Source organism: Erpetoichthys calabaricus, chromosome 1, assembly GCF_900747795.2.
Source record: "Erpetoichthys calabaricus chromosome 1, fErpCal1.3, whole genome shotgun sequence".
Classification (NCBI taxonomy): domain Eukaryota; kingdom Metazoa; phylum Chordata; class Cladistia; order Polypteriformes; family Polypteridae; genus Erpetoichthys; species Erpetoichthys calabaricus.
The window spans coordinates 213,510,178-213,525,364 of NC_041394.2; the positions used below are offsets into that span (position 1 = coordinate 213,510,178).

The 15,187-nt window shown below is 36.4% G+C and overlaps 1 protein-coding gene across 2 annotated transcripts in view; it reads left to right on the forward strand.

Moving 5' to 3' along the window:
• The window catches only part of nrf1 (nuclear respiratory factor 1), a 138,176-nt gene that overhangs the window by 82,145 nt on the left and 40,844 nt on the right, over positions 1-15,187 (forward strand). The window contains exons 6-8 of one of the 2 annotated variants that reach the window (XM_051923792.1): positions 3,005-3,163; positions 3,880-4,086; positions 6,519-6,629. In XM_051923792.1, coding sequence (XP_051779752.1) covers positions 3,005-3,163; positions 3,880-4,086; positions 6,519-6,629 — 477 coding nt within the window. The remainder of the gene's footprint in view (positions 1-3,004; positions 3,164-3,879; positions 4,087-6,518; positions 6,630-15,187) is intronic. The other variant, XM_051923795.1, reaches the window with a different exon arrangement.

Consider the following 15,187-nt stretch of genomic DNA (forward strand, 5'->3'; position numbering starts at 1 on the left):
AGATCCCACAGTATTTCCCCTTAGGAGAGGCGTTAGGCAAGTGTAATTGAATAGCGGTGCTGCAAGTTATTACTCTTTTTATCTTTATTTTATTTTATTGTAGAATGAACTCACAGCTGCGCGCACCAGTGCGTGCGTGGCGGATGCGTACGGCTGACGTTTTCATTGTCTACCACCTTCGCTAATCATTCTTGAGGCAGATTGAAGACTTAAGTGCCAGCTTAACTGAAAAATTAAAGAAAACATACTAAGTTTTAAAAAAATCAGTTTTAACGAGAAAAGATGCCGACGAAAGAAGAGAAGCAGCGGGACGCTAGGGTGAAGAGCTGCTCATTAAGCAGCAAGCACATCAACCTCTGAGCAAACGAATGGTAAACGTACAGAGAAAGAGGATAAATAACATGAATGCTCATGTCAAGTGTATTCACTCCACGTTATCGTGCAGTGCGCTGTTACTGGTATTTTGATAAAAGAATCTGAATAACATATAAGAAGCGTATAAATCATTAAACAGTAAAACATTAACATTTAAGAAGTAAAGATACATTGAGTACTACTGTAGTGCTTTCGGGTATAGTACATTTTTTGTTTGCCCATTACATGCATAAATGTATACATTTTTTGGTGTACCTACCCAAGAACACGCGACATGACCCGGCAGTTAAAAATTTATTGCTCCAGCAATTTTAACTCTGTTACAAAGTCATCTAATATGGTATTGCAAACGGCAGCAGGAGCGTTTCTATAAACTCAATTTAAACTTACTGTTTACACCGTGCTTTGAAGATGCATAGTATGCGACACGTGTTTCGCCGTAATTGTGGGCTCATCAGGAGTACACAGTCACTGCACTCCCTTACGGGAATCGATCCTCGGACGTAGAGGCGAAGCCCCTAACGTTGTGCCACGGCGTGTGGTTCGTTCATTTGACAGCATGTAGATCGGGGTAATTACATTGCAGGCATTCGTAGTCTGATTCACAATCTGATTGTATGGATGGTTACCTACCAGGTAACGCTTGTGGTTGGTGAGCAAGTCGGCTAACTTCTGCCACGGTGCCCTCTTTCAGTTGCGTGAAGCAGATCATACAATGGTTGAAATAGTTTAATATATATAGCAAAATCACCGCGCTTCGCAGGGGCGAATATGGTATTGAAAACGGCAGCGTTTCTATAAACTTAATTTAAAGTTACGGTTTATACCGTGCTTTGTTTCATATTCTTTTCCTACCTTATCAATTCTGTGATGTGTTTTTTGAACAGGTTTGATTCATGGAAGTGATCACTCCTGCTGCGTTCAGTCACTTCACGTGAGCCGCTCTCTTGTGTGATGTTGCGATGTCCACGGGTTTATTTAATGTTAGCTAAGACCCGGCAGTTAAAAGTTTCTCGCTACAGCAATTTTAACTCTGTTACAAAGTGATGCAAACTCTCGTTTATACCTCGTGTCTTCTCATTAAACTTGTATCTCGCGAATATGGCATTGCAAACGGCAGCGGGAGCGTTTCTATAAAGTTAATTTAAGGTTACGGTTTACACCGTGCTTTTTTATACCTCGTGTCTTCTCATTAAACTTGCATCTCGCGAATATGGTATTGCAAACGGCAGCGGGAGCGTTTCTATAAAGTTAATTTAGACTTACGGTTTACACCGTGCTTTTTTATACCTCGTGTCTTATGAAGATGCTTGTATGCGTCACTCACTCGCTTCTTATTGTTTCGCTGCCTTTTCAATTGTGTAATGAATGTTTTCTTCAGCGCTCTTTGGGGCTCCTCCTTCTTTTCTACGTACTGAGTTCACAGTCATTTCACGTGATTACGTGGGAGGCGTGATGACGCGACACGCAACTCAGTCTCCTACGGCCATCTTGCTGCCTTCCATTACAGTATATGGACAAAAAAGAGGTTCCAGTTATGACCATTACGCGTATAATTTTGAAATGAAACCTGCCTAACTTTTGTAAGTAAGCTGTAAGGAATGAGCCTGCCAAATTTCAGCCTTCCACCTACACGGGAAGTTGGACAATTAGTGATGAGTGAGTCAGTCAGTCAGTGAGTGAGTGAGTCAGTGAGGGCTTTGCCTTTTATTATTATAGATCTCTTGGGTTATCCTCATCGAAAAATAGTATCAACACAAGACTGGATATATTTTTGGCTTCACTGCTTCTATAAGGTCTGTAGAAATCCGAACTGTTCAATCCAGCTGGAAAGCCTGAAGATTCTTACTGTCTCAGGACTACAGTGACCTGCCATTTTTAAATGAAATTTGAATTTTGGAAGAGAATGTAAGCTATGCAGCAAAATGTACAAGTTTTGATTACTATTTCTGCACAAAAATACTGCATATTGGATGTGTTTATGAAATAAATTAAACAAGAACCTACAATTTGTTGTGTCTGTAATTTGGTTTCAGAATTTAGAAAAAGATCTGATTGAATTTATTGTTAAAATGCAAAAGATATGTACCTGAAATGAGAAAATTCTTTTTCATTGAATTGATGAATTAAGAACTGGATTAACAAAATATTACAAAAGTACTTAAAACGTTGTGGTGATTGTACTTGAATGTTTAATCAGGATTCAATCATTTCTTTTCTAAATTTGAACAGTTTCTGATCAGGTTGAGTGAAACTTACGCCATTAGAAGTTTTGAACTGAACTCCAGCCTTGCTATAGACACACTTCCACACCTTCACCCTAAGACAACTTAGCCATTTTACCTGGCAACACTGATTGGGTCTGTGAGAGGGCTAACTGCACTGCCTGGAAAAAAAAATTGCAAGTATGGGGATATACAGTAAAACTCCAGACAAATCATTCTGCCAGGAATGAAACCATGATCCATACTCATTAAGATGCAGCACTATCAGCTGAGCCTCTATGCTGGTTTAGAATAGAAGAAGCATGCTAAATATTTAATAAGAATATTAAACTTGTTGTATTATGCTACGAATAATTAATGCACTATATGATCTTTCTTTGTGTTTTTGGCTGTATGGTATACAGGCTCAACTGCGAGCATTTATCCCCGAAATGTTAAAGTACTCAACAGGAAGAGGCAAACCAGGCTGGGGAAAAGAAAGCTGTAAGCCAATCTGGTGGCCGGATGATATTCCTTGGGCCAATGTACGAAGCGATGTTCGGACAGAAGAACAGAAACAGAGGGTGAGATAGTAGATAAAATTTGAACTCCTTCATTATTTCATCAAATAGCCATCAGCTCCTCATGAAGGTGCTATTTTCTTAACACCTTTGCCATAATTATATTTTGGTTTACAATAACTTGATTATTCAGATGGCACATATAGCACAACTCAAAAATCTTTGAAAGTACAATTATTACCATACATATGCAGTTGTTAAGCAACTTGCTGAGCATCGCCTTGTAAGTGAATCATAAATGTTTCATTATCATTCATGTCTCCAGCACTAAACACCATTTATTAGAAAGAAAGAAAGAAAGAAAGAAAGAAAGAAAGAAAGAAAGAAAGAAAGAAAGAAAGAAAGAAAGAAAGAAAGAAAGAAAAGAATCCTACTATTTCCCAACATATATCTTTTATCTGTTAGAGCTGTTTAACTGAAAAAAAAATAACAAAGTAAATATATAACATGATTTTCTTTGTAAAATCTGTAAGTATGGAAATATGTTAGTTCAGCAATATTAATTTATTAACCATGAAATAAAAGATGCTGCTTCTGTTTACCTAAGCATATTTCTTTCATCTAAATATTTTCTTGAAAACAACTTTAGTTTTAAACAAGCAACGATTTAGTATTATTTGGTGAAAATTAAAGAATATTTACTTTAAAATCCATATTTGTTCATACCTTTTTGTTTAAAATAACTAAAATTTATAGCTGCTTTCATTTGCCATATGTAGGTCTCATGGACACAAGCATTAAGAACAATTGTAAAAAATTGTTACAAGCAACATGGCCGGGAAGACCTATTATATGCATTTGAAGATCAGCAATCCCAACAGCAGGCTATTGCAACTGCAGCTACACATGGCATTGCTCATCTTGTCCCATCGCAGACAGTGGTTCAGACTATCAGTAACCCAGATGGCACTGTTTCTTTAATACAAGTAAGTACCAATACCTGCTAAGAATTATAGTTCTCAATGGACTGGCAAAATAGTGCATATTAAGTGATATCAAATAGGATCAGAAGATATTACACTGAACCATTGCTTAAGACAATGAAAAGGCACAAGAAATAAACAACAATCACTTTTTAGACATTATTCTGACATGTTCCCATTATGTTAACAAACTACGGATTTCTGTCATCATGGAGTGGAAGCAGGGTTGGAACTAAAAAAAGTTTAAGTGTAGGGTACAATATTCATTTTGATTTTTATATCTAAAGACATTTCAGGTAGTAGATGACAGTATCCTACACCAGGTTAGAAATAACAAGGCCCAGGTAATTAAATTTGTTTGTTAGTAGGCTGGAAGGAGGGTTAGGATTATCATTAGGCACTGACAGTTTAAAGTAAGAAGGTCTGCTTTGGACCAGTTAATGTAGTCTTTAACAGCTTCATATGAACTAAAAAAAAATTAAGAATATTGGAGTGATGGTAAATACATTACAAGGGAAGTGAAGAATGACATCTGCATAAAACAGAATTTTTGAGGACTATATAGTAATAATAGGGGTTATGCATTCCAAACTCAATAGAAAAATGGTGAAAGGTTGAAAGAATAGATTGAATAAAATGTGGGCTGGTGAAAACCCTGTGTGTCATTTTGCTTGACTTCTCACTACATTCATAAACGCTAACATGGTACAACACCCTAGTACTAAAGGGCGAGGAGAAATTTAAATTTGTACGAATATTGAAGAAGAATGTGCAGTCTTAATCATTTTGATAAATGCTATACAAAAACCCATTGTACCCAAAACCTATCATAAGACTTGCAGTTCTTGTAGTCAAATGCTTCCAAGAAGAGAAGGACTGCTGGAAATGAAAGGGAAGGAGCTGGGTCAGTTATTTACAGAAGGCAACATATGGTATTAGGGGCACAATGCCCCCATGTAAAACAATCTATCAGATATTTACTAAAGTTCAAACATGAAATCATAATAAGAACCCAAACACCAACCCCCACCCTGAAATGTATAATCTGTTTTAGGTGAGAGTACAACCACATATACAAATAAAAATAAGCTTCAAAAATGGGGGCAGCAAGTAGTGAAACTTAGCTAATTTGCAAAGACAAGTTCACTGCACATAAATAAAATGAATGTGTCAGTACATGAAACTTAAGTTTGCACTAAATCACAGAGTGATTTAAAAGAGAAGCTTGCCAAATCATATACCTTGGATGGAAAAAAATATTTCCTCTTATGATTAAACTCACCAGATGAGTAAATAATATTATTACAATGTGCCTTAATAAAGTGATATTGACCCTGCTTTGCATGGCTTCACATGCTTTTTTTATTATTTCACAGGGAGTGCACAGCAAATGCTAAGACATAATTTTGTATCCCAAAAGGGAGCATTACATTGGTGACCTGCTGGATCTGTCAGAGTTAACCACAAATCAAGCTCAAATATCTCTTAAGCAAACTCTTAGGGTGAAAATTCTCCTTAAAGTACATATTTTGGATGCTGATGTGGGTGACCTTGAAAGTATACAGTAGTTCTGTATTGTATGAGAGCTTTAATGTAGCAATTTTAATTGGGCATTACAGGGGGTATGTAGCAGAGCAGATTGTGCATGATGCCAACAAGGTTCATTCAGGCCTCCCTGCATTCAAGGTTTTTCCACTATTTGTGATGCATATAATAAGCATTTCACTATATATTGCACTGTATGTATAATTTGCATGTGACAAATAAAATTTGATTTGATCAAGATTTTATTTGATATACATCTGCTCTGAAAGAACTTCTGCCTGCCCATATTAATATTACAGTATGTCATTTCTATTATCTGCCTACTTTTAATTTGCAAGGAAGTGTTTTTCTTTATAGGTTGCTCTTCCTTGAAATGTGGCGATTGTACAGACTAAGAAATATTAGTATTGTCAAAATAATGTCCTGTTTATTAACATTTCTTGGGTAACCATTTAATCTCTAACAACATGGTAATACCAAGTCATGGTTTTTTTTTATCTTTGCACTTGTCAGCAATTTTAAAATTGCCAGTACATTTATTTTACCACATTTGAATAGTCAGAATCACAGAAATGGAAAAAAAATACTTTGAACCTCCTCTTACGTAACCTCTTTTAAAAAGTTTTTTTTTTTTTTTATTCTGCTGTGGTGCTTAAGTGACTTTTACCAATATCATTGATAGAGCATTTTTTAACCTTACCATGCACTTTATGTATCTGTTCATCCTGTTTAGCTGTGTTATCAAATGTTTTAACATTAGAAGTTACTCATAAAGTATATATTTGGTTTAAGTTTTTATACAATACGTTTTCCCACTGTTCTTTCTCCTCTTGTACTATCATGTGATTACTGCTTTAAAAGTTTTATTTGGATGTGTTTTTCTCCTACTGTATTCACAGGTTGGTACAGGAGCTACTGTGGCTACATTAGCTGATGCTTCAGAACTTCCGACAACAGTTACAGTAGCTCAGGTCAACTATTCCACAGTAACTGATGGGGAGGTAAGACACTTTTTTTTGTAAAAATAAATGAACTAAAAATGTTACATATTTGTAATAATTTATTTTTATTTGCGCTATTTAAATTATTTTACAGGGTGTGCCAAAAAGAAGTACCACACTTCAATTGTTTATTCTACAAAAACGCTACAAGATAAAATACATTTCATTATGACACAATAAACAGTATACAAGATAGATTTTTTCACTGTGTCTTAAAAATGATGTTTTCAAGGTGGTGGCCATCATTAGCGACACACTCTTTGAGACGCTTTCTGAATGCTTGAATGACTCATTCAGGCATTTCAAGGGGAATAGCAGCAATTTTGTGGCAAATAACATCCTTGAGGGCTTCGAGGCTTTGAGGCCGGTGAGTTATACCTTCAACTTGAGATAGCCTCAAAAGAAGAAATCGCACAGAGTGAGATCAGGCAAACATAAAGGCCACCTAACATCACTACACAGGGAGATCAGCTTCCCTGGAAACATCTCCCGCAAAACTTTCATGGATCTCTGCACCGTAGGAGCTGTTGCTCCATCCTGGCGAAACTAGGCATCCACCATATCCATTTATTTCAGTTGGGGTCGCAAAAAGTTCTCTAGCATTTCGTTGTAACATTCTGAAGTGACGGTGACCGTTGCTCCCCCCCAACGCCCAACAAAAAAGTCAGTGCCTACAAAGCTAAATTCTGCCACGGCACACCAAACTAACACTCTCACTGTGCAGGGGTCTTTGATGAAGTTGATGAGGATTGGTTTCAGCCCAATAGCGGAAGTTTTGTTTATTTACGCAAATTCAAAAGGAAATGTGCCTCGTCGCTGCACATGATGATGGCATCTCGATGAGCAGTTTGCAGAACATTCACACAAAACTCTCTACGGATCTCCCAGTCTCTCTCAGTGAGTTCCTGCACTACCATCATTTTGTAAGGATGAAAATTACAGCTTGGATGTTTTCAGGAGTTCGTACAGTCCGAGGACGGCCGGGAGATTTTCTGTTCAATGTACCCGTCTGTGTAAATTTGGCCACCCACTGAAGAATTGCTTTCCGATATGGGACATCACCATTAGGAGGAATGCTAAAGTGCATTCGGAAGGAGCGTTGTGTAGTGATGATGGATGCTTTGTGTTTGAAGAACACTTTGACAGCGAAAGCACGGTACGCACCAGACTAAGGCATGTTGCTGATTGAAAACTACAAGAGATCACCTATCAAAGGACCCCCACCCCAACCCACTCGGCTTTCTCAGCCTCACGTAATGACTTTGAGAAATGTCGTACTTCATTTTGGCTCACCCTGTACATTAATAACTGCAGTGAAATTCAGAAAAAATGCAAAATTAACAGCAATTAAAAAGTGAAAAATTTCAGATACAGTACATATATCACCATCGAAAGAATTGATGGCAATGGAAGAAAGAAAAAAAAACATTCGATTGTTGTATACCACCTAATTGGAATGACTGTGGTCGTAATATTTTCGTTGAAATTAACTATATAGCAGAAGAAATACAGCCCTACGCTAGATTTCCATTTTGATGTAAGACCATATCCCAGATGTAAAAACTGAGCTTTTTTAAGTGAAAGGTAGTCTACATTCCTTTTTCAGTTCAAACATAGTTTGATACACTGAATTTTTTTTCCCTTCACATTTGTAATATGACCCTCATTCTTGTTGGTGTAAGGATAGAAACAGCATTCAAAATTTAGTGTTAATTTGTAATACATTTTTTTGGAGTCCTTCACCACTGATGAGAGAAGACATGATTACACGTTGACTATGTCTTGAGTGCTGCCTTCTACACTTGGGCAATGTCCACACTACTATGTTTCATTTAAAAATAATATTTTTAAACAAATTCAATCTCTGTCTCCAATTGCATTTTCACATTATTTGCAAAATTATTCTTGTCAGAATACAGAATTGCATAGACTGTACGATTTTTGTCACAATTTAAGCCTGATTTCCATTCACCAACTGATTTTCTGAGTTAGCTGGAATTTTGTCTTCATCAGTATGAGAGCCATGTGCAGTATGAGAGTGGTTTCGATGCCTGATTACATCTCACGGTTGGGCTGTTGCACAATCTGATGAAATGTCAGGAATTTCAGTTGGCTGTCTTATAGTGTGAGCAGTCTCAAAAGCCAATTTTCTGATGTCACCATCAAATTTCATACAGTACACAGCGATTGCAGTGAGTGTGCATTGTACATATATAGTATGAGCACCCACGTCATGGCATGGAAATTGGACCAAACATGCTTGTGCAGCTTGAGCACATATACGACTGACAAGTATATCATGCAGTGTAAATAGTCACTAAAAATCACACAAAATGCAAATTAGATGCTTATAGGTAAGCAGCACAACAAGCGCCAAGGAAAGCAAATGCTTCACCTGTCCAGACTGAAACGCCATGCCAGTTTTTCCTAAAGCCTATGCCTTTGGAGTGTGCTTTGAAAAGTATTCATTTTCGTTGGTTGAAAATGCTGGTGTAATGTGGATAAAAGATGATGTCTGCATTTTTAAACAAAAATGTAAATGTGTGGACAGGGTATTAATGTAGCTTCAACAATCTTTGTATGCAATTTTAAATTATATCATATTACCATCTCAAAGTAGCTATCTCATCAGTTTAACTTTAAGAATGAACTTTTACATTTACAGTATGTTGTAGTCTCCCATACGTATATAACATCTTTTACTAATATGAAAATAGCAAGTTTACTGGGACATTGCACAGTAATAGAGGACTTTAAATTACAAATCTTAGCTGTTAAAATGCTACAGAAAGTATAACACAAGAACATAAATTCACAGATGTAGTTATTGATTATTTTGCTACACGGTATGTTTAAACAAAAAGAGAAGTCTGTCTGTACTTAATATTCTATAATACTCAGAATAAGATTCAGAGAAAAAAGACAGTTGAACCATTAGGATCTAGTGATTTAAAATATCATATGTTTCACAGTGTGTTACAGAATATTAAAACTGTTGAAATTTATCTAAATAAAGTTAAATTTAAAGCAGGTACTGTAAAATCTAAAAAAAAAGTCATAGTAGGGATAACTTAAAGAAAATGTTTGGCATTTTTCAAGTTGAAGTTATTTCTTGACAATCATGGTAAATACGGAGTTGCAAAGTGAAATTATTTTCTATAAGTTTCAAAAAAATACATAGTCAGTCCTGGTGTTTTAAAATCAACCCCAGTGAACAATCAAAAACATATATATTTTTTCCAAATTTTACCCTTTTAAAATAAGTTAATTAAAGAAAAAATACAACCAAGTAATCAGCCTACTATTAATATTGTTCCCTAGTGACATCTTCTGATATCAGAATGAAAAGAGAGAAAGAATTGTTTCTGGTATTCCCCTTATGTATACTATAGCTATCTACAAGTGCTGTGGCCACTGCTGTTTTTAATATGCATAAATGATCTGGACAAGGATATAATTAGTATACTGACTAAGTTTGCAGGCATACCAAACAGAGTGGAAAGGCACATAATATAGAATCAGCTGAATTGTTGTTACAGAAGGACTTGGGCAGTATATAGGCTTCGGCTGATTTGTGGCATTTTAAATGTAATTTAAGTAAATTAAATATATTACATGTAGGACTAAGTTTAAATACACAATGGGAGATGGGAAATTTGAAAGTACGCCTTCTAAGAAAGACCTAAGAGTTATAGTGGTCTCTTCACTATCTACATCAAGACAGAGTACATATGCAATCAATTAGGCTAAAAGGATGTAAGGTTATACTGTCACAATATGTGGAGAACTGTGTTCAGCTTTGACCTTCGTATTACAACAAAGACATAGCAGCATTATAGAAAATCCAGAGAAGGGTGACCAGGCTGATCCTGAGACTAAGAGGTATAATCTATGAAGGGGATATTGAAGAAGTTGGATCATTTCAGTTTAAGTATATGCAAATTAAGGGATGATATTATTGAATTTTTAAAATTATGTAGGGCGTTTATGCAGCGTATCTCAGCTGTTATTTTAAAATATACTCTTGAACAAGAACACATGGATATGGTTGGAAACATGTTAAGAGAAGATTTTGCACAGATGTTAGAAAATTCTTCTTCACACAAAGAAGCATAGACACTTAAATAAATTACCAAGTAGTGTGGTGGAGAATAGGACCTTAGGGACCTTTTAAATCTCAAAATTATTTTGGAGCATCTTGATGAATAGGATGGACTGCCCTGCCCATTCTTTTTTATTGTTTTTGTTCCTGTTGTTTGTTTTTTACTTCTAATTTTAGAACCAGGATATGAAAAACCATTCCAGGCATGCATATGTACTGCTAGATGTCAATAAATAAGATATGTGGTGGCCATCTAATGTTCTGGGCACTTTTTCTTACCATGTATTGGTTCCCATGATATAAGCAGATTATTGTTTGAATACATTAATATGATCTGTGATCCGATTTATTCTCTAAATGGCAGCAATATGTTCATCTATGATTGTTTTATTCCCAGCAAGATACTGCTCAATATCATTACACTAGATCTGTCCCAGATTGGTTTTATGAATATGACCATGAATTCAGTTTGATTTAGTGATTTTCCCCATTAATCAGATCTCAGTCCATTTGAACACCTGTGGAATGAAATGAAGTTAACTTTGCAGAATAAAGATATACCATTAGGTAGCATACAATAATATTACAATAACTCATATTGACCACTCTGGATTTGACACTCGGCATGTTGTTCCTATGTCTGCATTGCTATTTACCAGGTCCTTTTGGTTTCTACTTACAGGAAAAAGATTATGTTGATTTTCACTTCTAAATTGACATGATGTGAATAAATAATAATCTCTTACCGAAATCATCCTGTGATGGTTTGTCACCCCATTGAGCACTGACTCCTGTCTTGCACCAAAAGCTGCGGAGGTGGCTACCTTATATTGCAATATGCAAGCTCAGAAAAGGGAAAAAAAACTTGCTTGTGATTATATTCTCAAGGACGTACATTACTTTGATAGTATCTTAGAAGACTGTGCTAGAAGTTTATATATATTTTTATATATTCTATATGTTTAATTTTTTTTTCAAAACCTTCCTAGGGTGCACCATAGTTGTGCACCATATAACCTTGGCTGTTATTGCCATCTAAAAAGTTACGTTACAAAGATATTCTGAAAATTGTATCTATTTTGCACAAATATTAGGAAGTTTTACTTTACACAAATAACAATAGACACTTGGAATAAGCTACCAAGTAGTGTGGTAGACAGTAAGACATTGGGGACTTTCAAAACTCAACTTGATGTTTTTTTGGAAGAAATAAGTGAATAGGACTGGCGAGCTTGGTTGGGCTGAATGGCCTGTTCTCGTCTAGAGTGTTCTAATGTTCTATCTATCTTTGAACAGTATGTATTTCAGTAGGTTTAAAATGTTATTTTCTGCAAGCTACCCTTTTATTTGTATATATTTGTTAATTTCTGTTTTAAGAAAAAAAGAAACAAAGTTATTTAAATACATAAATAGATAGATAATTAAATATATATGCACACACACACATATGGTCTGAATACACCGGAATGACTAAAAAGGAGGAAAATGTAAAAATAAAAGAAAACTTCTGACATGGAAGTAACAGTCCAAGTGAGGCATTATGCAGGTGTGTTTCTGTTGGTATAAAGGTGCCCCAGTACCATTTCTTCACACATTTCAGTTGAATTATTCGTTGGCTGAAAGTACTAGTGTTAGTGTGTCAGAGAGAGAGGATGTGCAGCTTGGTTCATAATGGCACTCAGTTTTGTTTTAATTCTCTCCTTTGCTACTAACTCCAGTGGGTGCAGAGTGTGTCTCCCATAACTGAGCCTGCACTTTTAGTTAGCTTGTTGCTTCAGTGGGGTACTCTTGAAGATATGTTACCAGCCCTGCACACAAGGTCAGGTTAGAGAGCAGGCACTGGTACAGCACGTTGCCACACACAACAAAATGGTTCGAGATCCTGGTTGGCAACTCCCCAGGCAGACACACGGTCCAGTCCCACCCTCCAGAAATTACCCTCTATCTGCTGCAGCCAGGTGTTACATGAGTATCCCCTTGGCCTGGTCCAGCCTCTCCGGTCCTCAACAATGAGGATCCTGCGAGCTGGATCACCCTTGGGGAAATTGCACCACATGACATAACTGACGCTTCCTCACAATGCAGGTAACGTGCCTCATTCAGGACTCTGTGAGCAACCACTCATTCAACATAAAGTCAAACCAGCGGTACCCAAGGATTCTCCAAAGAGACACAGTACTGAAGGAGTCCAGTTTTCTTCTCAGGTCACTGGATAGCGTCCATGTCTCGCAACCATATAGCAAGACAGGAAGCACCAGGACTCTAAAGACTCGGACCTTTGTCCTTTTGCAAAGATATCAGGAGTGCCACACACCTCTTTCCAGTGACCTCATGACCTCCCCATGCTCTCCCAGTCCATCTTCTGATTTCATAGGATGAGTCACCAGGGACATGAATGTCACTGCCGTGGTAAGTAAACCTCTCAACAAGGTGGACACTCAGCTGATGGTTGTGCCCAAGAGGCCATTAAAGGCCTGGATGTTGGTTGTTATCCAGGACACTTGCAAGCCCAGACACTCAGACTCCTCGCTCAGTCTCTCAAAAGCCCCAATCAAAGCCTCCATTGACTCTGCAAAGATCACATTGAATTGTCAGCAAAGTCAAAATCAGTGAATCTTTCTTCACCAGCAGACGCCCCACAGCCACTGGACCCCACGACCTTGCCTAAGACCCAGTTTATGCAAGCATTAAACAGAGTAGGAGCAAGAACCCCACCCTGACGAACCCCAGAATCAACTGGGGAAAAACGCAGAGGTTCTGCCTCCACTCTATACAGCACTCACATTACCAGTATATAGGCTGGTCACGATATCCAGCAACCTCGAAAGGATCCCACAAAGTCTCAGGATGTCCCACAGGGCAGCTTGATCAACTGATTCTATAGTCTCCTAAGAAAAAAGAGCCTGCTTTGCCCTTTCTTATATAGTTCCTCTGTGTTATGAGAACAGTCCAACCTGTCATTGATGTGGACCCCCAAGTACTTGTAGGAGTATACCATCTCAACATCCACTCCCTGAATAGTGACGAGACATACCGACTGTTTTGTAATGGTGAAAGTCAATAACCAGTCCCTTGGTTTTGCTGATGTTAATATGCAGACAATTCTCTTTGCATCCAGAAATAAAGTTTTCCACTTGACTCCTATACTCTGTCTCATCCCCCATATCGATACACTTCATAAGTGCAAAATCATCTAAGAATATCTGCAAGTGACATGACCTGGAGTTATATTTATAGTCTGAGGTGTATAGATGAAAAGAAAAGGAGACAGATTGTTCCTTATGGTGCTCCAGTGTTACATCATTATCAGAAAATCTGTCCTTGGGTCTCACAAACTGCGATCTGCCTGTCAGTTAGTCCGTTATGCAAGACACCATAGGCTAATCCACCTAAATATCTCTGAGCCTACCCCTTAACAGAGATTGCTAGATGATATTGAAGGCACTGGAGAAATTAAAGAAATCTTAATTTTTATTTCCCTAATTACAGATACTGTTAAAATTGTCATTAAATTAAATACAAGTATAAAGCACTATGAGTTAATAATATTCTTTAAAAATAATGCAATACTTGTTAAAAGCAATTTTAATTTACTTGAAGTTAAAAAGTTATGTATCCAATCTGTGTAATATAATAAATAATATTGAAAGCTTTCAAGAACTGGAGTTGATGCTAATTATACTGTATGAGTTTTAATCTGAAAAGAAACCAAATAAATCATCATTTATTTGTCAACTTAAATAACAGTACAATTTTTAACACTGGTCTAGTAATTTTGGGTTATTTGATATCATCTGTATCACTTCCTGCATCACAATATGATGTGGAGTGATGCTTACAAGTGGAAATAAATTGGTTTATCTAGTTGAAATGTTCTCTTAAAAGAATCAGGTAGAGTTGGGACAGTGCATTAACTCTGCAGTTATAACCTGTGTTTTATATGGTTGTGCACTATACAGATTGCAGCTTGTAGCGATACAAATAAGTTAGGGTGTAATGCAACATTTGGATTAATAAGAGTTGTATTAATTCACATATTCATAAAATGTGTGACTACACTATAAACACCATCCATTCATTTTTATAACTGTATAACCAGTTAGATGATTAAAGAATCCATTTCAACAGTGTTAGGCACAAAATCAACCTTAGTTTTGCCTAAAGCACAGAATATACATAACATAATGTTTTATTTTTGTACTTACTAATTTTTATTCATAGTTATTAAGTATACAGTATTAATAAAAAGTAAAAAATATAACGTGAATAGTGCATGATTATGGTAACATGCTTGTAGTAAGAGATTAATTTAAGATACTTGGAAAAAACATTCTTAAAATAAAGTGTTTCTGTAGTAAGCAGTATTAAACGTAATTTACTCTCCTAAAGTTATATAATTTAAAAGCAGTCGAAAAAAGAAATGTATGAATTTTTTAAAACAAATACAACTACAGTG